At 44.1% G+C, this 24,313-nt stretch overlaps 2 protein-coding genes across 11 annotated transcripts in view; one reads left to right on the top strand and one right to left on the bottom strand.

Annotated features, from left to right (window-relative positions):
- The window catches only part of zdhhc6 (zinc finger DHHC-type palmitoyltransferase 6), a 44,743-nt gene extending 34,845 nt beyond the window's left edge, over nt 1-9,898 (bottom strand). The window contains exons 1-6 of one of the 4 annotated variants that reach the window (XM_070876650.1): nt 9,320-9,898; nt 8,681-9,223; nt 7,136-7,227; nt 2,998-3,157; nt 2,599-2,760; nt 2,123-2,176 (exon numbers count right to left, since the gene is read on the bottom strand). In XM_070876650.1, the coding sequence (XP_070732751.1) occupies nt 2,123-2,176; nt 2,599-2,760; nt 2,998-3,157; nt 7,136-7,227; nt 8,681-8,977 (765 nt within the window). In that variant the 5' untranslated portion in view covers nt 8,978-9,223; nt 9,320-9,898. The remainder of the gene's footprint in view (nt 1-2,122; nt 2,177-2,598; nt 2,761-2,997; nt 3,158-7,135; nt 7,228-8,680; nt 9,224-9,319) is intronic. The other 3 variants (XM_070876651.1, XM_070876652.1, XM_070876653.1) reach the window with 3 other exon arrangements.
- Nucleotides 9,899-10,154: 256 nt separating this feature from the next.
- vti1a (vesicle transport through interaction with t-SNAREs 1A) overlaps nt 10,155-24,313 on the top strand; it is a 441,138-nt gene continuing 426,979 nt past the window's right edge. For all 7 annotated transcript variants that reach the window (XM_070874984.1, XM_070874982.1, XM_070874987.1 and 4 more), the window contains exon 1: nt 10,155-10,311. In XM_070874984.1, coding sequence (XP_070731085.1) covers nt 10,218-10,311 — 94 coding nt within the window. In that variant the 5' untranslated portion in view covers nt 10,155-10,217. The remainder of the gene's footprint in view (nt 10,312-24,313) is intronic.

Here is a 24,313-nt window from a genome sequence, read left to right as displayed (position 1 = left end):
GAAGGAGAAGGTGGGGGGGGGGAAGGAGAAGGTGGGGGGGGGGAAGGAGAAGGTGGGGGGGGGGAAGGAGAAGGTGGGGGGGGGAAGGAGAAGGTGGGGGGGGAAGGAGAAGGTGGGGGGGGAAGGAGAAGGTGGGGGGGGGGGAAGGAGAAGGTGGGGGGGGGGGAAGGAGAAGGTGGGGGGGGGGTAAGGAGAAGGTGGGGGGGGGTAAGGAGAAGGTGGGGGGGGGAAGGAGAAGGTGGGGGGGGGAAGGAGAAGGTGGGGGGGGGAAGGAGAAGGTGGGGGGGGAAGGAGAAGGTGGGGGGGGGAAGGAGAAGGTGGGGGGGGGAAGGAGAAGGTGGGGGGGGGGAAGGAGAAGGTGGGGGGGGGGGAAGGAGAAGGTGGGGGGGGGGAAGGAGAAGGTGGGGGGGGAAGGAGAAGGTGGGGGGGGGGAAGGAGAAGGTGGGGGGGGAAGGAGAAGGTGGGGGGGGGGAAGGAGAAGGTGGGGGGGGGAAGGAGAAGGTGGGGGGGGGGAAGGAGAAGGTGGGGGGGGGAAGGAGAAGGTGGGGGGGGGGAAGGAGAAGGTGGGGGGGGGGAAGGAGAAGGTGGGGGGGGGGAAGGAGAAGGTGGGGGGGGGGAAGGAGAAGGTGGGGGGGGGAAGGAGAAGGTGGGGGGGGGGAAGGAGAAGGTGGGGGGGGGGAAGGAGAAGGTGGGGGGGGGAAGGAGAAGGTGGGGGGAAGGAGAAGGTGGGGGGGGGAAGGAGAAGGTGGGGGGGGGAAGGAGAAGGTGGGGGGGGGAAGGAGAAGGTGGGGGGGGGAAGGAGAAGGTGGGGGGGGAAGGAGAAGGTGGGGGGGGAAGGAGAAGGTGGGGGGGGGAAGGAGAAGGTGGGGGGGGGAAGGAGAAGGTGGGGGGGGGAAGGAGAAGGTGGGGGGGGGGGAAGGAGAAGGTGGGGGGGGGGAAGGAGAAGGTGGGGGGGGGAAGGAGAAGGTGGGGGGGGAGGAGAAGGGGAAGGGGGGGAGGAGAAGGGAGAAGGGGGAGGGGGGGGAAGGAGAAGGAGAAGGGGGAGGGGGAGAAGGGGGGCGAAGGGAGGCTGAACGGGCCGGGCCTGAGACTTCGGGCAGGGCATGTCCCCAGCACCAGATCTACAGGTAGGTGGCGTTGGGTTAGGGGGGTGGGGGGAGGGAGGTCAGGTCGGATCCAGTCCGGGGCAGGGGGGGGGGGGGGGGGGCGGGGGGAGAAAGCGGGAGTCGGGTCGGGTCCAGTCCGGGGGGGTCGGGTCGGGTCCGGGGGCGGGGGGGAGCGGGAGTCGGGTCGGGTCCAGTCCGCGGCGTCGGGTCGGTGTCGGGTCCGGTCCGGAGGCAGGAAGCGGGAGTCGAGTCGGGTCGGGAGGAAGCAGGAGCTGGCCGTGGGAGGAGCCTTATTCACGCAGCCCCAGTGAGGCCATTCGGCCAGGGCTAGGGGCTGCGTGCTTCGGCCCCTCCCACAGTTTTGGGCGCCTGGAGCTACTGAACATGCGTGCCCACTGTAGCGCGCATGTGCAGAGGTCCCGGCACTGTTTTCAGCGCAGGGACCTGGCTCCGCCCCCTACTGCTCTTGCTGCGCTGCGCCGAGCTGCAAACGACCTGCAGGGAGCTGGAGAATTGGAGGCTTTTTTTAGGCGCACTTTGTGGCGCGAAAAACGGGCGTCCAGGTCTGGACTGCGCCATTCTAGGCGCAGCTCGAAACTTGGGCCCGTACAATCTACAGGATCTACAATTGACAGCACCTCCCCTCCCTGTGACCTCTATCACCAAGAGAAACAAGAGTGGCAATGTTGTGGGACCACCATCACCTTCAAGTCACAGACCATGCCGAAGGACATATATCAGTGTTCATTCATTGTTGCTGGCTTAGAATGTTGAAATTCCCTACCTAACACCTAATTGTGGGAGTACCAACACAGGGACTACAACGATTCAAGGCGGCCCACCACCACCATCACTTTTGCAGGGCAACTAGGGATAGGCAGTAAACGTACCTTGTCTGTATCACCCACATCCCAATTTTTTTTTAAACTTTAATCATTAGGAACATTAAAACAAAATGAAAACATTGTGATTCTAAACTGAGAATTTATAGAAATGTATTGAGGATACAAACCTACCTTTTCTTCTATCCAAATTTCAATGGAGGTTTTATTCCTAAGAATCACTCTCATCTACAAATAAAGGAATCAGAACAAACAATGAACTTTAATGCCCATGCAAAAATTAATTCAAAAGTTTAGTGGAGGGTCTATTGGAATACAACAATCTCACTGTCTGTCAAATAGGCACCAATTCCTGGCAGAGTTCAAAGTTCTGCATTTGTAAAGTCTTTGCAATAGTAATTAATTGATACCTTGTAGGAAACAACTAACTGTCCTACTAATGTAACCAGGCTCCCTAGACTCTAGTCTTAATGTTCCAAGTGAAAACTTGCAACATTGCTTGGATGTTTATACATCAAATGAACAGGGTTGTGGTGTGACTAAAATAAAAGTGACCTTTAAAATAGTAAGATTTAGTAAGATTTAACTATGTACAATACAACGGTCAGGGGAAAAAAAGATATTTCAAAGCATTCCATTCCAAATTGTACCTGAATAAAAAACAACATGCCAACAGCTATTGTTGTACCAATTGCCAAACCCAAAGCAAATAGAGAGGCGGCAAATCCGTAAATTCCAAAAGGAATGATGAACTGTGGATTCCTTCGAGGCAGACTCATGTCAATCCTTACAGAATTCCAACCAAATGATATCTGCAACAAAAGCCCACAAAGCAAGACTTTTAAAAAGCTTTGTTTTACTATATATCCAAATAAGTTGATCCCAATGTACAAACAACTCCAATAAGAATTTTCTTGAGATCAAATGGTACTTGATGTGCAAAACTGGTTACCATATTTGAGATGACTTCCACAGAAGTCAAAAGCACCACAATTATTAATGTGGTACCTTCCTGAAATCTATTTGGAATAATGTCATGCATTACTTACCCTGTTATAAAGCTGTGTGTACATGGTCATGATTAAAATCACAGAAGCATGAATACAACCCAGTGGTGCTAACATCAGGAATGAGGTAAAGTAGCCATGGTTAAAATTACCACAACAATTATTGATCCATGGACAATGATGATCCATCTTCATCACACACCTGGAAGCAGAGAAATAAATATTAGGACAACACAAACATAATTCTGTCAAACTAAAATACTTGCGCGAACAGGAAAGATAAGTTGTTGTAATTTAGCAATCATCTATAACATATAACACTGTAGGCCGCCCCAACCTGTGTGAGACCACCACTGCAGGTCGGGGCTATAGAGCTGGAGCGCCGGGCCCTGGAACATCGTGGCGGAAGAGCCGAGGGCCTAGGGCAGCAAGGACCTGCCCACACTGCGATGTGTGCGCACTAGGTCCGTGCAGCAGAGCAGGTCTCTCGTCATCCTGGTTAATCCTTGCCACTGGATAAAGGCCTAGCTCTGTCAAGCCCGTGTGGCTGATGTGCAACGGTCACCACACGTTAAAAAAATTCACGCACAGGCATCTTCCACCCCCTCGCCTGAAGTTCAGGACTGGAACATTGGGTCCTTCATTGAAACATCTGTGAACTTTCGTGGAAGCAAGTCATCCTCGTTCGAGGGACCGCCTATGATGATGATAACATTTACGATAAGCTCATGTATTTAAATCTTACATAAATCTAAATTCACTAAGACTCATTTTATATATGATTTAATCAAAAGGACAAATACATTTGAGCAATATATATTTTATATATAGAACAATTATGGGCAAATTATATATTGACAAGGTGTATAAAAAGGCATAAACCAAAAGCAATGATGAAGAGTCCTGTATTTGTTTGTAATTAAATCACTAGATAATCCGCACTAGATTAAAAAAATTCTAGCTATAAAAATATACACATAGCAAGGCACTGTTCATTGTGATTGTTTAAGAATAATAGTTAACAGTGTCTGAGTCACTAGACCTGTGGCATGCCAGTTGGTTTGAATTGCATGGCACATCTGACCAATAGTGCCATTTTACATTTATTGCACACTCAATGCACTTAAACACATGAATACACATTATTCTTACAGAACCAGGTCACTTTCCATAGTCATCATCATAGGCAGTCCCTCGAAATCGAGAAAGACTGGCTTCCACTCTAAAAGTGAGTTCTCAGGTGACTGTACAGTCCAATACAAGAATTACAATCTGTGTCACAGGTGGGACAGACAGTGGTTGAAGGAAAGGGTAGGTGGGGAGTCTGGTTTGCCGCACGCTCCTTCCACTGTCTGCGCTTGATTTTTGCATGCTCTCAGCGACGAGACTCAAGGTGCTCAACGTCCTCTCGGATGCTCTTCCTCCACTTTAGGGCGGTCTTTAGCCAGGGATTAGTAAGATACACGTGTACCCACTTCTAACAGTACTTGAAGCAATTTAAGTAACTCATTCAACATAGAAGAATGTCCCAAGGTGGAAGGAAAATATGGATACTGTTCCAGAGGAGAAGTTACCAAAGCTAGGCAGAGAGGAGATTTAAGGATGGTCTGAAAAGAGGATGGAGGGTGGAGAGGCAGAGGGGTTTAGGGAGGAAATTCCAGAAACTGGGACTGAAGCAGCTGAAGATATCGCTGCCAAAGGCCAGGGGGGCAAGAGAATGAACAAAAGGCCCAGAAGGGCAGAGAGGATGAGTAGGGTTTATCGTGCTGGTGGAGGTTACAGATATAGCTATCTACTACCACATAGCCCTTATGAAGAAAAATATTGTCTTCACACAAGTACCTGCTTCTGGAGGCACAGCAGGCTCTGGCAGCTCACTTCTGTTATCAAAATGAGGCCAGAAGCCCAATTTCAGATAATTACATAGAATATACAGCAAAGAAACAGGCCATTCACCCCAACTAATCCATGGTGGCATTTATACTCCACTCAAGCCTCCTCCCATCCTTCCTCATCTAACTATCAACATAACCCTCTATTCCCTTCTCCCTCACATGCTTTTCTAGCCTCCCCTTAAATGCATTTATACTATTTTCCTCAACCACTCCTTGAGGCCGCGAGTTCCACATTCTCACCACTCTCTGGGTAAAGAAATTTCTTCTGAATTCCCTATTTCATTTCTTGGTGACTATTTTATATTGATAGCCTCTAGTTATGCTCTTCCCCATAAGTAGAAACACTCTCTCTGTATCTACTCTATCAAAACCTTTCATAATTTTGAAGACTTCAATTCGGTCACCCCTCAGCCTTCTCTTTTCAAGAGAATAGACCCCCAGCCTGTTCATTCTTGTAAACCCTTTCTGCACCCCCTCCAGTGCCTCCATATCCTTTTTATATGGCAACCAGAATTGTACACAGTAATCCAAGTGTGGTCTAACCAAGGTTCTATACAAGTTCAGCATAACTTCTCTACTCTTCAATTCTATCCCTCTAAAAATAAACCGCGGTGCTTGGTATGGCCTTATTAACCTGCGTTGCAACTTTTAGTGATTAGTGTATTTGTACTCCCAGATCCCTTTGCTCCTCTACCTCATTTAGATTTTTAATTTATATGTAACTTCCTTATTTTTCTTACCAAAATGTAGTACTTCACAGTTGTCTGTGTTGAATTTAATTTGCCAATTATATGCCCGTTCTGCAAGTTTATTAATGTCTTCTTGTAATTTGTTGCAGTCCCCCTCAGTATTGACATTCTTGTGTTATCCACAAATTTAGAAATTGTGATTTTGATTCCAAAGTCTAAATTGTTGATATAAATTGCGAACAACAGCGGTCTCAGCAAGGATCCTCGACTTCAATCAAACTGAATATCGGGCCGTGCATAAAATGGGTAGCTGATGAGATATGGCACGTTTTGCATTACCACCCAAGTTGAATTTCTACTCCGCTGACTTTAAATTATTTGATTTATAGAATAAAGGACACTAAATATTGACTTAACTGATTCAAAACTGAACCGACAACAGCTGGCAAGTCGAATGCTCTTTTTGTTTCTACACGCTGACATACTCAATACTAAGTTACCGTCATTACTCTTCCAAAAACTACAGCAAAACATTTCTTTAATTTTCACTTGGTGAGATATACTTTGGGAAAGAAATAGGTTATTAGTTATTAAAAAATAAGTTTAGTACTGGGGAAATGTTCCCTTCATGGCAGAAAGTACAGTTAGGCAATTCACAAGCAAGCCTTTCCTGGACAGCCGCAAAATCTCGCCAGAACAGAATTCAAGCATGAAGAACAAAAATGGGATGGGTGTTAGAGGAAAGAGAAGAAAAGGACCAACTACACGAAAAATAAAAAAGGAATGTTTTAGAGAATGCCTTTAAATGTTTTAATGTGGCTATATTGTTCTTTAAAAATGCCACATAATAATGAACTGCAATATGATACTAAGTATTCAATGTATCAACAAGTCTTGGAACTCACTGTAATTTTCAGATTTCTAAACTATTTAAAAAAGATATCTAGATTAAATTGTTGAAACTGTTCTAAAAATTCATGGAAATTATAGTGGGTTTAACAATTGTTACCACAATTCTGTTCTTTGGATTTTTCATCTTGCAATATATAATCGGATTCGATTAAATTGGGGAAGGAGCAAAACTCATAAAACTGTTAGTCTGAATAGCTGCAAATACACAGGAGGTAGGTCAGCATCTAAACAGACAAGCTATTGTTTCGGACAAATAGTCTACACTTAAAACATTAACCTGTTCTTTATCTTTCCAGATGCTGATCTGTTCTGTACTTGTCTGTCTTCATTTCAGATTGCCAATATTTGCAACTTTTATTTCTTTTTACATTTATATTAGTTTGAATACATCACACCTTATAAAACTTGAGGTGGCATCATGGGAGTTATGAAGTATCATCTGTTTTGACGTATAATTTTGTGTTTATCAACTGCATAAACAAATCTTATATTACATGATTAGCTTAATTTTCAACCTAAACAACTTTAAAAAAGTTAAGAGAAATTCAAGCAGCAGTGGAAATGGAATCAGCACAAGGGTTGAAATAGCTCTCCTGCTAGCTCTTTATTTTCAAAATACTGCAATGCTGTACAAAATTTTAATGACACAGTTGTGCTTTCCTATGTGAAAAGGTCCAGCCATACCTGTTACATTTACGGCAATGATGGGAGCGGGGCGCCTTGTAACCGTGACAGATTCTGCAGTCCTGCAGATACATTGTATCTTGAGGGTTTTCCTTGAACAGAACAAGTTGATAATTATAATAATCATCCTTGTATTTCAGTTGATTGCATAAGAAAAAATTGTGTTGATAACAAAGGAAAAAAGAATGAATGAGGTATATTTACTGTGTGTTCACCAGTTTCCTGGGATATTAATTCCCTGCATCACTAGAAGACTTATTTTTAGGTGATAGAGCTGTGGTTTCAAAGTAGGGCATACAAATATACAGCATATTCAGCAGTTATGTTAGCAGCCCCTTCTAAAGCTTCTGGTTACTGCAACTGAGAATATGAAATGCATTGTGACAGGTGAAATGCAGCAATATTAATCCTACAATTCCCAGAGCTAGGAAGACAGAAGTGGTACACGGAATATTATTTTCCATGTTCACAGTTAGTCATTGGAATTATTTTCAAACAAGTCAATTTAAACCCACCTTTTTTAAAACTATGTTTTGTAGGGTGGTGGTGTGTAAAAAGTGTGTTTTCAAATCTCTTTATATTTTGAAAAACTTCAGTGTATAATTATATGAACTCGTGCTACATATCTCTATTTTTAGGGTGAAATTCTTTCTTATGGTATTTTCGATCTTTCCCCTTTTCTTTGGTCTCTCCACCTATGCACAGTTGAGGGCAGATGGCCTCTTCGCAATCTGTCAAATGCTACTGTGGTTTGCTGTATAATAGTCACTTGTTTTGGGAAAACTCTGTTCAACCCGAGACACGGAGCTGAGCACTAGGGAGACTGAGCTGCACAGTATGTACACGTGCCAACATGCCAGTCTCAGCTGTGACACAACACCTTAATTGGGAGGCTGTGTTACAAATCTTTCAGCAGGGCTGTCACTCTTCTGCTCTCGAAGACCTGCTTTTCAACAGCATCAGAAGCTGCTCATTGCTAGATAAATGATTTCCTGTGATTTGTGAGCAGTTGGCCTCAACAGGAAAAAAAAATCAAAGGGCTGGGGTGGGGGGATTGGTGTAGCAAGAATAAAAGATTCAGTGGAGCTCACTAATCCTTCACTCAGACATGTTTAGACTAGATATAATGTTAGTAATATCATTTTTCAGCAGATGCTCCATTACCAAGGTGGCCATTGCTTTATGCCATGGTATACTATTAAAGTATATCCACCAGATGCTCAGAGCCAACTGCAACAAGATCAGATAGCTAATGCATTAAGCTCTGGTGACTGCTGGGAGCACAAAAAGGCTGAGAGAAATTGCACTTGTGTACAAATAGGCATACAGTACCACTGATTTCATAATCAAAATGCATGCTCAAAGAATCCTGGTCTTTACTCTCTATACTACCAACACATACCAAAAGAGCTAGAATTACTTCTGATATATAAATATTATATGTTATTCGTTTATGATCCATTACAGTAAGATCTAAATAGCCATGGTAAATTGAACCAATCTTTTACTTTCCACGTTTGAAGAGAGCAGATTCATTCTTCTTACCGGCTTCCATCCAATCGGGACATAGCCAGGGCCAACAAACATTGCATTAAAGTAGTTGTAAAGTATAAGAACCGTCCAGTTTATCAACATAATGAAATTTATGCTTCCACCTAGAGTATCCAGAGGCCAATACCAAAGTACCGAGTCTATGATAGCCATTGTAGAACACACTGTAATCACGGATAGGGCTATAATTGGCCCCCAGTGACAAATTCTTTTCAGTTCATGAAGATTTTCAAATCTGATAAATGAACACATTGCGTTTGATTGAAGGCAGTGATACTCTTCAGTTAACATGCAGCAAATAACATAACGCAGGCGATACTCCTAACTGAGTTGGGAGGCAGTCAATGAATAATTCTTGGGTTCAGAATAAATCGGGCCAATTTTGATTGGCAAAGAGACAGATTTTCGAACAAATTCCGTCCACTACAATTTTCACCTCCAGCAAATTCATCGCGGTATTATTTTAGCGGCAGTACTTCCGTATCTGGGTTTATAGTTTGTCATGCGGTGGTCCCCACTGGATTGTCAAAATCCATCCTGCAGGAATACAAAAAAAAAGTGAGTTAAAACTTACGTTTAGTGTTTTCACGTGGAAATAAACTAATTAGCGATTTTTAAAAAATGGCACTTAACTCAAAAAAAATCAGGCTCTTGATGCTGTAAATTATTTCCAAACTTACGCACGTAGATGTGGGGGAGAAAACGCAGCTGGGAGAGGAACAACTCCAGCGTTTGGCTGGGCGCATCTGTAAGTGGGGCTGAGACCAAATGTCGCCCGGCTTCAAGTGCCAGAGGCTGTGCGAGACGCGGCTCGGCGACCATGCACATCCAGGCGCTGCAAACCGCAACTTCCTTCTTCCGCCTCGCTACACTCACGCCCCGGAAGAGTATATATCCTGTGCCTTTAGACAGAATTGGGAAAGGACAGGAGCTGTTGTTGGGGGTGAGACATGATCGGACGAGGACGGGGACTGGGACCGGGCTGCAGCATGAGCGTGATGGATGGACGGCCGGCCGGGCCGGAGGGAGGACCTGGCGGGGCTGCAGCCGGAGCGGTTGGAAAGCAAGGCGCAGACTGTACAGAGCGAGTTGGCTCCACGCCTCCTCCTCACTCGGACAGAGAGGGGAAAGTTTAAATTATTTGCGAGTGTTTTTTTTACACACACCAACCGCCGCTCTCCCTTCAACTTAACCCAACCCCCCCCCCTTTTGAGGGCGTCACTTCCGCTTGTGCCACCCACATCTCCCTCCTCCCTATCTTGCCATGTTATTATTAATAATAATGCAAACTATCGGATAGTCGTCTTTTTTTTTAAAACACTCCCATCAAAACATTTCTCGCGTCTTTCAGTCCCCGAAGCGTTTACAATGATTAAATAAAGTTGCTTATATAAATAAAGCTCCGGGAAGCGATCTTGTTTTTGCGGTGCGCGGGTGGGAGGGACCATTTTACCGGGGGCTCCCTGACGCAGGCGGAAGAAGCGGTTGCTGCTGCACTTTAAACACTTTTTTACCTTCAATCACAAGGAAAATGTCCTCGGATTTCGAGGTCTACGAGCAGGATTTCGGAACCCTGACAGCAGAGGTCACCAATAAAGTGGGGAGAATACCGAAATTATCTGGAGGTAGGGAGGCTGTGCTGCTGGAAAAGACTTTCCCTGTTGACATATTTGACCGGTGTGAGTGGAGAGCTCAGGGATAACTGAACCGAGTCTTTCGGGAGAGTGGGTTCGCTTTTTAATGTTCATGTTACGTTTTTAAAAAAAGATCCTTTCCAAAGGTCTTTTGGGAAATAATTTTACGGTTACAAGCCCATTGTTTATTCAAAAACAAAAAGGCTGGTTTGAAAGGAAACCTATTCATTATTCATAAGCAATCGGTGTCAAACGAAATGTCTTAAGTTGGTTGGACTTGGACAACCAGCCAGGGTGTGATGCCAGGTACACAATCATTTATACAGAGCATCACAGCAAAACCGAAACTTATACAACATTCCCCAATAGTCACTTTCGAGCAGAAATTACAGGATAATGATCAGAAACGGAAAGCTGCTTTATTTTTCCATTCCCTAGCTTGTGGTTCCTGAGGACAATTTTAGCATTCATCAAATGCAATTTACCTCCGAACAAACTAAGGCCCAAATCCGGACACTGTTGATGTGTATGGTTCAATACCATGCCAGAGTATTTTTACCCATTGAGTTACCTTGGTAGTCCTTTTTCAGTTGAAGATACAAATTTTAAGATACATTATCAATGTGAAAGGGTAGAATGGAAAGTGGCATTGTCACTGTCATTCAACATAAATAGAATAAGTACATTTATATAATCTAATAAAAGTAAAAATGGTTTGTCTTGAGCTATGCAGTAATGGAATAATGAGAGATAGTGGTGCAATTCAAAACGACAAGCTAATTACTTTGTGATTTTGATTACGAACATAAGAAATAGGAGCAGGAGTAGGCCATACGGCTCCTTGACGCTGCTCCGCCATTTAATATGATCATGGCTGATCCGATTATGGACTCTGGTCCGCTTCCCTGCCCACTCTCCATAACCCCTTATTCTCTTATCGGTTAAGAAACTGTCTATCTCTGTCTTAAATTTATTCAACATCTCAGCTTCCGCAGTTCTCTGAGGCAGCGAATTCCACAGATTTACAACCCTCTGAGAGAAGAAATTCCTCCTCCAACTCAGTTTTAAATGGGCGGCCCCTTTTTCTAAGATTATGCCTTCTAATTCTAGTCTCCCCCATCAGTGGCAACATCCTCTCTGCATCCACCTTGTCAAGCCCCCTCATAATCTTATACGTTTCGATAAGATCACCTCTCATTCTTCTGAATTCCAATGAGTAGAGGCCCAACCTACTCAACCTTTCCTCATAAGTCAACCCCCTCATCTCCAGAATCAACCTAGTAAACCTTCTCTGAACTGCCTCCAAAGCAAGTATATATGGAAACCAAAACTGTACGCAGTATTCCAAGTATGGCCTCACCAATACCCTGTATAACTGTAGCAAGACTTCCCTGCTTTTATACTCCATCCCCTTTGCAATAAAGGCCAAGATTCCATTGGTCTTCCTGATCACTTGCTGTACCTGCATACTAACCTTTTGTGTTTCATGCACAAGTAACCCCGGGTCCCGCTGTACTGCAGCACTTTGCAATTTTTCTCCATTTAAATAAGAACTTGCTCTTTGATTTTTTTCTGCCAAAGTGCATCACCTCACACTTTCAACATTATACTCCATCTACTAAATTTTTGCCCACTCACTTAGCCTGTCTATGTCCTTTTGTAGATGTTTTTGTGTCCTCACACATTGCTTTTCCTCCCATCTTTGTATCGTCAGCAAACTTGGCTACGTTACACTTGGTCCTATCTTCCGAGTCGTTAATATAGATTGTAAATAGTTGGGGTCCCAGTACTGATGCCTGCAGCACCCTACTAGTTATTGATTGCCAACCCAAGAATGAACCATTTATTTATGTTTTCTGTTAGCTAGCCAATCCTCTATCCATGCTAATATATTACCTCCAACCCTGTGAACTTTTATCTTGTGCAGTAACCTTTTATGTGACACCTTGTCAAATGCCTTCTAGAAGTCCAAATACACCACATCCACTGGTTCCCCTTCATCCACCTTGTTTGTTACATCCTCAAAGAACTTCAGCAAATTTGTCAAACATGACTTCCCCTTCATAAATCCATGCTGACTCTGCCTGACCGAATTTTGCTTATCCAAATGTCCTGCTACTGCTTCTTTAATAATGGACTCCAACATTTTCCCAACCACAGATGTTAGGCTAACTGGTCTATAGTTTCCTGCTTTTTGTCTGCCTCCTTTTTTAAATAGGGGCGTTACATTTGCAGTTTTCCAATCTGCTGGGACCTCCCCAGAATCCAGGGAATTTTGGTAAATTACAACCAATGCATCCACAATCCCTGCCGCTACTTCTCTTAAGACCCGAGGATACAAGCCATCGGGTCCAGGGGATTTATCCACCTTTAATCCCATTATTTTACTGAGTACCACCTCCTTAGTGATTGTGATTGTGTTAAGTTCCTCTCTTTCCCCCCACCCCCATAGCCCCATGACTATCCACTGTTGGGATATCGTTAGTATCCTCTAGTAAAGACTGATACAAAATATTTGTTCAGAATTTCTGCCACCTCCATGTTCCCCATTACTAATTCCCTGGTCTTGTCCTCTAAGGGACCAACATTTACTTTAGCCACTCTTTTCCTTTTTATATAGCTATATAAACTCTTGCTATCTGTTTTTATATTTCGTGCTAGTTTACTTTCAAAGTCTATCTTCCCTTTCTTAATCATTTTTTTAGTCATTCTTTGTTGGCTTTTAAAAGTTTCCCAATCTTTAATTAGATCTCCGCTTCCTAACCACACACAACCTGTTGAATCTTACACTATTGCCTTTGGAAATTGTAGGATTTTAATTACAGTCTCTTCTAAAAAGCATAACCGCTATGGATTGGGCCCCCTCCTATTTCTCATCTACATGTTGCCCCTTGGCAACATCATCCGGAAACACAGCGTCAGTTTCCACATGTACGCTGATGACACCCAGCTCTACCTCACTATCACTTCTCTCAACCCCGCCACAGTCTCTAAATTGGCAGACTGCTTGTCCAACATCCAGTTCTGAATGAGCAGAAATTTTCTCCAATTGAATATTGGGAAGACCGAAGCCATTGTTTTCGGTCCCCGCCACAAACTCCATGCCCAAGACACTGACTCCATCCCTCTCCCCATTTCCTGTTTGAGACTGAACCATATTTGACCCTGAAATGAGCTTTCGACCACACATCCGCAGCATAACTATGACCGCCTATTTCCACCTCCGTAACATCGCCCGTCTCCGCCCTTGCCTCAGCTCATTCGCTGCTGAAGCCCTCATCCATGCCTTTGTTACCTCTAAACTTTACTGTTCCAATGTACTCCTAGCTGGCCTCCCACATTCTACCCTATGTAAACTAGAGGTGATCCTAAACTCAGTTGCCCATGTCCCGCTCACCCATCACCCCTGGCTTCTGGTTAAGCAATGCTTCGATTTCAAAATTCTCCTCCTTATTTTCAAATCCCTCCATAGCCTCGCCCCTCCCTATCCCTGTAATCTCCTCCAGCCCGACAACCCCCCGAAATGTCTACGTTCCTCTAATTCTGCCCTCCTGAGCATCCCTGATTGTAATCGCTCAACCATTGGTGGCTATGCCTTCTGTTGCCTAGGCCCCAAGCTCTGGAACTTCCTGTCTAAATCTCTTCCCCTCTCTATCTCTCTTTCCTCCTTTAAGACGCTCCTTAAAACATACCTCTTTGTCATCTGCGTTAACTTCTGCTTATACTGCTCGGTGTCAAATTTTTATCGCCTAATACTCCTGTGAAGAGTCTTGGGACATTTCACTATGTTAAAGGTGCTATATAAATACAAATTGTTGTTGGATGGGCATGTGGCAAGTTCTGCATACACATTGTGAGTGGGTTTATTATGAGTATTGGGGAAAATACTGAATGGTATATATACATTTAGATATGTACACTAAGACTTAATTTGTATTGCTGCTAGTTGTTGTGTCTATTGTATCTCATTGGAAAGATAGCAAGTCAAAGTGTACATGTCTAAATCTATACACCGCTCAGTATTTTCCCAATACTCGAAGCAGTGTGGGGCGAAGTGGGGTGGCGGGGGGAAGAAACTGGTAGTGATCGAGAGGGCTAAGGCTGGAGGAGCACGCCTGACTTGCCTGGTCCAAAAGGAAACCTCTAATATATAACTTTAAAACTTGCCTTGTGTGCTTCTTCTGGCCCTGGATCTAGCCCCCGATAGGTTTCCCTGATGGGGAGCCGGCCCTACCCCACCACATCTCATTCCTCCCCCAACCCCTGCTCAGGCCTCAGATTGAAATTACAGATATACATATTTAAAGTAGGTCTCCACTTCCTTCCTGCGGGTGTCCTGATCACCTGCTCAAAACAACTGGTTAATATCAGGACATGGCGGGAAAGAAGCGGGGATGGGAGGGGTAAGTGACTCCTGTCATTTTAATGACAACCCCCTCCCACCCCATTAAAATCGGTGTCGATGATTCTGGGACTGGCTCTGTTATGAAGGAAAACTCAGAGCTGAATTTGGCTTTGTTTGGTAAGTGATAATTAAGAATGGATGTGATTCAGCTATTTAAAAGACATGGATAATATGAATGTAAGCAGATTGTTTAGACAGCTTTAAGCAAAGGAAGATATTACAACAATTTATTTCCCCTATAGATTAGTGCAGAATAGACCCCCAGGTAATAAGCTAATATTATGATTATTAATTCTTTTCAAAAATATGTATTTTTTATTCATTCACGGGATGTGCGCGTTGCTGGCAAGGCCAGCATTTAATGCCCATCTCTAATTGATCTTGAGAAGGTGGTTGTGAGCTCCCTTCTTGAATTGCTGCAGTCCGTGTGGTGAAGGTACTCCCACAGTGCTTTTGGGGAGGGAGTTCCAGGATTTTGACCCAGCGACAATGAAGGAACAGCAATATATTTCCAAGTCAGCCTGGCTTCATCTGCTCTCTCGGGTGCTCGTAAAAGATCACATGGCACTATTTCAAAGAAGAGCAGGGAAGTTATCCCTGGTGTCCTGGCCAATATTTATCCCTCAATTACTATCACAAAAACAGATTATCTGGTCATTATCACATTGCTGTTTGTGAGTGCTTGCTGTGCGCAAATTGGCTGCCGCGTTTCCTACATTACAACAGTGACTACACTACAAAAGTACTTCATTGGCTGTGAAGCGCTTGGAGACGTCCGGTGGTCATGAAAGATACTATATAAATGCAAGTCTTTCTGACCTTTCTTCTTTCTCTTCCCGTGCCATTGTCCATGGCCTAAAACAACATTCTTCTGAGAGACAGAAATGTATTTATATTCCCCAATCTAGTATACTATATTTAGAGATCTTTAAAATCAGTTTTTACTGATTGGCACTAATTAAAGTACTGTATTTTTATGGGTAGCTGGATTGGCAAAAAATGATTTTTTTACATTTCAAATACCTGAATTCTCCAGCTAGTTGTGGATCCTGAAATGTGTGTGTGATGTTGTTTGCATGCAGCGTGCGCTATAACATTAACCAGCATGATGCGTGTGCATCCTGGGATCGACTTTCATCGGAAAATTCCGGCGGTGAAACTAGTTTAGGTAAGTTCACTGGTTGTTGTTGCTGGTCGTACTGTTCTCTTTTCTCTTTTACACGCTTCTCTCTTACTGCTTGGGTGAAGCAGCTGAGAGCAAAACCAAAGTCTGACACTGAGGCCACCATCAGTTGAAGTGTGACCAATGAAAAAGATGATTAGTGCATGAGATCATAGAAACACAGAATGATACAGCACAGAAGATGGCCATTCAGCCCATCATGCCTGTGTCAGCTGTTTGGTAGAGCTATCCAATTAATCCCACTCTCCTCTTCCCCATATCCCTGTAAAATGTTTTCCCTTCAAGTATTTATCCAATTCTCTTTTGAATGTTACTATTGAATCTGCTTCTGCCACCCTTTCAAGCAGTGCCTTCCAGATCACAACAACTCGCTGTCTAAAACAAATGTTTCCTCATATCGCCTCTGGTTCTTTTGCTAATCATGTTCAATCTGTGTCCTCTGGTTACCGACCCTTCTACCACCGGAAACAGTTTCTCCTTATCTACTCTGTCAAAACCCTTCATGATTTTGAACATCTCTAACAACTCATCTTAACCTCTGCTCTCAGGAGAACAACCCCAGCTTCTCCAGTCTCTCCACATAGCTGAAGTCCCTCATCCCTGGTACCATTGTAGTAAATCTCTTCTGCAGCCTCTTCAAGGCCTTGATGTCCTTCCTAAAGTATGGTGCCCAGAATTGAACACACTACTACAGCTGAGGCCTAACCAGTGTTCTATAGAGGTTTAGCTTAACTTCGTTGCTTTTGTATTCTATGCCTCTTAATAAAGTCAAGGAGCCCATATGTTTTTTTAACAGCCATCTCAACTTGTCCTGTCACCTTCAAAGATTTGTGTACATACACCCCAGGTCTCTCTGTCCCTGTACCCCCTTTAAAATTGTTCCATTTAGTTCATATTGCCTCTCCTCATTCTTCCTACCAAAATGTATTACTTCACACTTCTCTGCGATAAATTTCATCGGCCACAGGTCTGCCCATTTTATCAATCTGTTACAATCCTCTTCATTTTTTTACTACATTTCTGAATTTTGTATCATCTGCAAACTTTGAAATTATGCCGTGAATACCCAGGTCCAAGTCATTAATATATATCAAAAGGAGCAGTGTTCGTTAAACTGATCCTTGGAGAATACCACTGCATGCTTCCCTCCTGCCTGAAAAACATTTGTTTACCACTCTTTTCTGCTTCCTGTCCCTCAATCAATTTTGTATCCACTGTCCCTTTAATTCCATGGGATGCATAGAATGCCATCTAAACAGGAGGAGCAAATATCTCAAAAGCAGAGCTTTGAAACTGCCATCAGGTCTACAAACATGCATGTGCTGTATGTGAACTGTGTAAATAACTGTGGGTTGTCTTTTAGCTTAACTATGCCTTGTTATTCTCTTGCTTTTTTTCTGGTGGTTTAACAATGTTTGAAATAATGGATTTTTCCTGAATTTACACTTTTTAAGACTCTTTGCCAACCCCTCTAGATTACTAAAAACAAAAACTGAAAACACAGAAGAAAAAAAAACAGGTTTAAAGGCCCTTAACTATATTTGCTGCTCACTGTGCAGTTTCTGCTACACTGGCAAGTCCAAATGCAGATTGGGTAACTGTCTGACTGTCCAGAATAGTAATTCTATGGCATGGCACCTCAGCGCCCACTCGCATGCTCATTTCCTCTATGACTTTTCTGTCTTTGACATCCTATATCCTTCCAAACAAACTTTGGGAACAGTATCTCATATTTCTGGACATTCTGCAGCCATCTGGTCTGAACATTCAGAAACCTCCAACCTAAGCTAGTTTTGAACTTAATCTTTTGCTACATAATACCTTGCTGTACGGATCTACTGTATGAATCCTTGTTTCTTCAAGCATACAAATGGTTCAATCAAACCATGTGACTATTTCAATGGCAAGTCATTTTTTTAAATCTCCAAATTTTTGTTATTGTAGCTACTACTCAAGCTCCATTTTTCATTGACTGGAATGATTGAAAATGCTGCTTTATACCACTTAAGTGACTTAACCCACATGAGATTCAGAAATAGTTCTGTGGCTAGCCATGAAATAATACTGTGATTAGATTTACTCTCAGTTCCTCCTCTTGGCTCAGTTGCCTCTCAGTCAGACAGTTCAAGTCCCACTCCAGAAACATGCGCACAGAAATTTAGGCTGACACTCCAGTGCAGTACTGAGGGAGTGCTGTACTATTGAAGGTGCCGTTTTTCGGATGAGACATGAAACCGAGGCTCCATTTGCGCTCAGGTGGATGTAAAAGATCCCATGGCACTATTTTGAAGAAAAGCTGTGGAGTTCCCGCCGGTGTCCTGGCCAATTTTTATCCCTCAATACATTACAAAAGTGACGATCTCTCTCTTTCTTTCTTTCTTTCTTCCCTTTGCCCCTTCTCTTTCGCGCCCCCGCTCTTCCCCTCACGCCCTCGCTCGTGCGCGCCACCCCCCCCCCGCTTTCGCTCCCTCTCTCTCTCTCGCGCTCGCCCTCTCCCTCCATCGCTCGCGCATGCTCGCCCGCTCTCGCACGCATGACCCCCTCGCGCCCGCCCCCGCTCTGCCCCTCGCGCCCGCCCCCGCTCTGCCCCTCGCACCCGCTCTCGCTCGCATATCGCTCCCCCTCTCCCCACGCGCGCGGACCCCCCGCCCTCGCGCCCTCTCCCTCTCACCCGCGCCCCCGGTCTCTTCCCCTCCCTCCTCTTCCTCCCGCTCCCCCTCTCTTCTTCCTCCCTCACCCCCCCCCCTCGCTCCCTCTTCTTCTCTTTATCTCTTGCTCTAGAATATTAATCACCAAATAGGAGCTTGTAACCAAGGTAAATCAAATTGGCAAAGGTAGTCTGGAGGACGAGTTCATGGAATGCATTCAAGACAATTTCCTACAATGTAGGTCATTGGAACCAATCAGGAAATCAACTATATTAGATCTTGTATTTTATAATGGGACATGTTTAATTTGTAATCTCGTAATGAAGAGTGATCATAATATGATAGAATTTCACTTTAAGTTTGAGAGTGAAATACTTAAATCTGAAATGAGATTTTTAAATTTAAATAAAGTCAACGACATAGCTATGAGGGGGAAGTTGGCAAATGTAGATTGGGAAGTTAGATTAAAAGTAATGACAGTCATCATCATCATCATAGGCAGTCCCTCGGAATCGAGGAAGACTTGCTTCCACTCCCAAAGTGAGTTCTTTGGTGGCTGAACAGTCCAATACGAGAGCCACGGACCCTGTTACAGGTGGGACAGACATTCGTCTGAGAGAAGGGGTGGGTGGGGCTGGTTTGCCGCACGCTCCTTCCGCTGCCTGCGCTTGACCTCTTCACGCTCTTTGCGTTGAGACTCGAAGAGCTCAACGCCTTCCCGGATGCACTTCTCCACCTTGGACAGTCTTCGGCCAGGGTCTCCCAGGTGTCAGTGGTGATGTCGCACTTTACCAGGAAGGCTTTGAGGGTGTGTTTCCGCTGGCCACCTTTGGCTCGTTTACCATGAAGGAGTTCCGCGTAAAGCATTTGCTTAGAGAGTCTATGTGGTCTGCTCAGCGAAGCTGATCGAGTGTGGTCACTGCTTCAATACTGGGGATGTTAGCCTGGTCGAGGACACTGATGTTGGTGCGCCTGTCCTCCCAGGGGATTTGCAGGATCTTGCGGAGACATCGGTGATATATCTCCAGCGACTTGAGGTGCCTTCTATACATCGTCCATGCCTCAGATCCATATAGGAGGGCGGGTATTACTACAGCCCTGTAGACCATGAGCTTGGTGGTAGATTTGAGGGCCTGGTCTTCAAACACTCTTCCTCAGGCGGCCGAAGGGTGCACTGGAGGCGATGCTGAATGTCTGCATCAATGTCTGCCTTTGTTGATAAGAGGCTCCCGAGATATGGGAAATGGTCTACGTTGTCGAGGGCTGCGCCATAAATCTTTATTGGAGGGCAGTGCTGTGTGGCGGGGACAGGCTGGTGGAGGACCTTTGTCTTACAGATGTTAAACGTAAGGCCCATGCTTTCATATGCCTCAGTGAATACATTGACTATATCCTGGAGTTCAGCCTCAGTATATGCACAGATGCAGGCATCGTCCGCAGCTCAATGACACAGGTTGGGGTGATCTTGGACTTGGCCTGGAGGCGGCGTAGGTTTACGAGCTTCCCACTGGTTCTGTAGTTTAGTTCCACTCCAGCGGGCAGCTTGTTGATTGTGAGGTGGAGCATGGCGGCGAGGAAGATTGAGAAGCGGGTTGGAGCGATGACGCAGCCCTGTTTGACCCCGGTCCAGATGTGAATTGGGTCTGTAATCGATCTATTGGTAAGGATAATGACAGTCGATAAGCAATGGCAAACATTTAAAGAAGTATTCCAAAATCATCGACGAAGATATATTCCATTAAGAAATAAAAACTCCGCAGGATAAATGATCCATCCGTGGCTAATGAAAGAAGTTAAGGATAGTATTAGGCTAAAAGAAGAGGCTTATAATGTTGCGAAGAATAGTAGTAAGCCTGAGGATTGGAAGGGCCATAAAAACCAACAAAGGATGACCAAAAATTGATCAGGGAGAAAATTGAATACGAGAGTAAATTAGCAAGAAATATAAAAACAGATTGTAAGAGCTTCTACAACTATGTAAAAAAGAGAGTAGCAAAAGTAAGTGTTGGTCCCATAGAGGCTGAGACAGGATAAATTATTAAGGGGATTAAGGAAATGGCAGCGACTTTAAACAAATATTTTGTATCTGTCATCACAGTAGAAGGCACATAAAGCATACCAAAAATCGTGGGGAACCAAGGTGTTAATAAGAGTAAGAAACTCAAAGTAATTAATATCAGTAGAGAAAAAGTACTTGAGAAACTATGGGACTAAAAGCTATCAAATCCACTGGACCTGATGGCCTACATCCTAGGCTTCTAAAAGAGATGGGTGCATTGGTTATGATCTTCCAAAATTCCCTAATGGTCCCAGTGGATTGGAAGGTAGAAAATGTAACCCCATTATTCAAGAAAGGAGGGAGAGAGAAAACCAGGAACTACAAGTGAGTTAGCTTAACATCAGTCATCGGGAAAATGCTGGAATCCATTATTAAGTGGTAAGAGGGCACTTGGAAAATCATAATATGATTAGGCACAGTCAATGTGGTTTTATGAAAGGGAAATTGTGTTTATCAAATTCATTAGAGTTTTTTGACAATTTAACTAGCAGAGTAGATAAAGGGAAACCTGTGGATGTAGTACATTTGGATTTCCAAAAGGCATTCGATAAGGTGCCACATAAAAGATTGCTATACAAGATAAGAGTTTGAGGTTGGGGGTAATATATTTGCATGGATAGAGGATTGATTAATGGACAGAAAAGAGAAAGTAGGGATAATTGGGTCATTGTCGGGTTGGCAGGCTGTAACTAGTGGGGTTCCGCAAGGATCAGTGCTGGGGCCTCAGCTATTTACAATCTATATTAATGATTGAGATGAAGGGACTGAGTGCAATATATCCAAGTTTACTGATGATACAAAGCTAGGTGGGAAAGTAAGCTGTGAGGACACAAAGAGCCTACAAACGGATATAGACAAGTTAAGTGAGTGGGCAATAAGGTGGGAGATGGAGGATAATGTGGAGAAATGTGAGGTTATTCACTTTGGTAGGAAGAATAGAAAAACAGAATATTTTTTAAATGGTGAGAAACTATTAAATGTTGGTGTTCAGAGAAATGTAGGTGTTCTTGTACAGCAAACATAGAAAATAGGTGCAGGAGTAGGCCATTCGGCCCTTCGAGCCTGCACCGCTATTCAATAAGATCATGGCTGATCATTCCCTCAGTACCCCTCCCCTCGCCCCTCTCTCTCCCTGTCCCCCCGCCCCTCTCTCTCCCTGTCCCCCCGCCCCTCTCTCTCCCTTTCCCCCCTCTCTCTCCCCTCCCCCTCACCTCTGCAGCCAGTCCCAGAAGAAGCGCAGCACGGCCGGGTTGCCTGTGCAGAGTTGCATGAAGGCGCTGAGGTCGTGGAGTTTATGCGGGTCAATGGTGTGGACGCAGGGGTGTGGCGGCCCGTGTGTCTGTGTCCGCCCCTCCCCCTGCGCCCGCCCTCCCGCACAGAACTTGCTGGAAGCGGCCGCCCGGCGCGCTGCCTGCTCCGCGGCACACACACCGCCCCGGTGACGATCACCACAGCCCGCCTGCAGGCTGCCGAGCCGGATTGTTTTCCCCAAGCGGGGATGAAAACCCAATTTACAAACGTGAGGGAAGCCCTGGGCGGCTTGAAAACACAAAGTTACAGCAAGCAATTAGGATGGCAAATGGAATGTTGGCCTTTAGTGCAAGGGGGTTGGAATACAAGAGTAAGGAAGTCTTACTACAGTTGTACAGGGCTTTGGTGAGACCAGACCTGGAGTACTGTGCACAGTTTTGGTCTCCTTATCTGAGGAAGGGCACTGTTGCCTTTGTTGCACTGTCTCTAAGGTTCATTTGATTGATACCTGAGATGAGAGGGTTGCCCTATGATTTGAGATTGGGCTTATACTCTATGGAGAGGTGATCTCATTGAAACATAAGATTCTGAGGGGGATTGACAGGACAGATGCTGAGAATATGTTTCCCCTGGCTGGGGACTCGAGAACCAGGGGGCATTGTCCCAAGAAAAAGGGGTCGGCCTTTTAAGATTAAGATGAGCAGGAATCTCTTCACTCAGAGGGTTGTGAATCTTTGGAATTCTCTACCCCAAAGAGCTGTGGATGCGGAGTTGTTGAGTATATTCAAAGCTGAAATGGATAGATTTTTTGTCTAAGGGAATCGAGGGATATGGGATCAGGCAGGAAAGTGGCGTTGAAGTCGAAGATCAGCTATGATCCTATTAAATGGTGGAGCAGGTTCAAGGAATATGGCCTACTCCTGCTCCTAATTTTTATATTCTTGTGTTTCCCCCTTCTCCGAAAGAGATATTATATTGAAAGTCTCCTGAGTGCAGATTTTAGAGTCATTAATGTGGACTTCTAGAATCTCTAAGATAAGATGATAGACTTTGTGAACATGTTTAGTTAGATGATTGGGCTGTACTTAAAATTGTAGATTAAGTAAAATTGAATTCTCTACTTGAGAGTGAAATGTAAATTTTTTTTTCAAATTGGGGTCAGTGACCCCATGAGGCCCATCTGTTATTGTATTTCTTTTTGTCTGTATTTGTTGATATAGTAGCTTCTGTTGCAGTATACCAATAAACAAATGATTTTGCAATGGTGATGATGTTTTCCTTTGGATAGCTGACATGGGGTCTCCAGGAGCATTTCAATATTTTCAGAAATGTGTTTAAAACACTGCTATAAATGCTAATACTTAGTTTGTTCTGTAAGATTTTGGCTTCTGCCATATTTTATTAATTAATTTGAGATTCTCGTTTCAGCAGCTTTAATACTTTATTAAGAAATATAAGATTTAGCCTTTGCCTTATCTTATAAATATACATACACCAATCATAGTAAGCAAGCAAATGATATACATATACATACCTGCAAGCAAACAAGCCTATTGGCCAAACCTCGGATACATCTATGCTTGTTCTCCAGTCTCTGTTAGAAATAGCCAAGTTTATGGCTATTTCTGGTCACTTTACATAATTAGGTTTGAGTGCAAACCAATATGGTGGGCATCTTGTGTTTAATCAGAGTTTAAGAAGGAATATAACACGTCAGTTATACAGCAGAAACATATGATCGTGACAAGTAGCTGATACCAATCCGATTGGACAGACAGTTGACACACATGAGCAATTCTCTTCTTTTGTCTTGAGCTTCCTTCTCGTGGGCCAAGATTCGTTATTGTCTTTTCCCGCATTCCTTTCAACAAAATCCTTAACTATTTGCCTCAACAGATAACTATAAAACACCACTTTTTAAGAAAGGTGGGAGAGAGAAAACGGGGAATTATAGACCGGTTAGCCTGACATCAGTAGTGGGGAAAATGTTGGAATCAATTATTAAAGATGAAATAGCAGCGCATTTGAAAAGCAGTGACAGGATCGGTCCAAGTCAGCATGGATTTACGAAAGGGAAATCATGCTTGACAAATCATTTAGAGTTTTTTGAGGATGTAACTAGTAGAGTGGACAGGGACGAACCAGTGGATGTGGTGTATTTGGACTTTCAAAAGGCCTTTGACGAGATTGGTGTGCAAAATGAAAGCTCATGATATTGGGGGTAATGTATTGACGTGGATAATACCTGGTTGGCAGACAGGAAGCAGAGAGTCGGGATAAACGGGTTATTTTCAGAATGGCAGGCAGCGACTAGTGGGGTGCCGCAGGGCTCAGTGCTGGGACCCCAGCTAATTACAATATACATTAATGTTTTAGATGAAGGAATTGAATGTAATATCTCCAAGTTTGCAGATGATACTAAGTTGGGTGGCGGTGAGCTGTGAGGA

The sequence above is a fragment of the Pristiophorus japonicus genome, chromosome 3 (genome assembly GCF_044704955.1).
Source record: "Pristiophorus japonicus isolate sPriJap1 chromosome 3, sPriJap1.hap1, whole genome shotgun sequence".
In the NCBI taxonomy this organism is placed as follows: domain Eukaryota; kingdom Metazoa; phylum Chordata; class Chondrichthyes; family Pristiophoridae; genus Pristiophorus; species Pristiophorus japonicus.
Note: the sequence above shows the minus strand (reverse complement) of the source record. Positions and strands in the feature narration are given on the sequence as shown.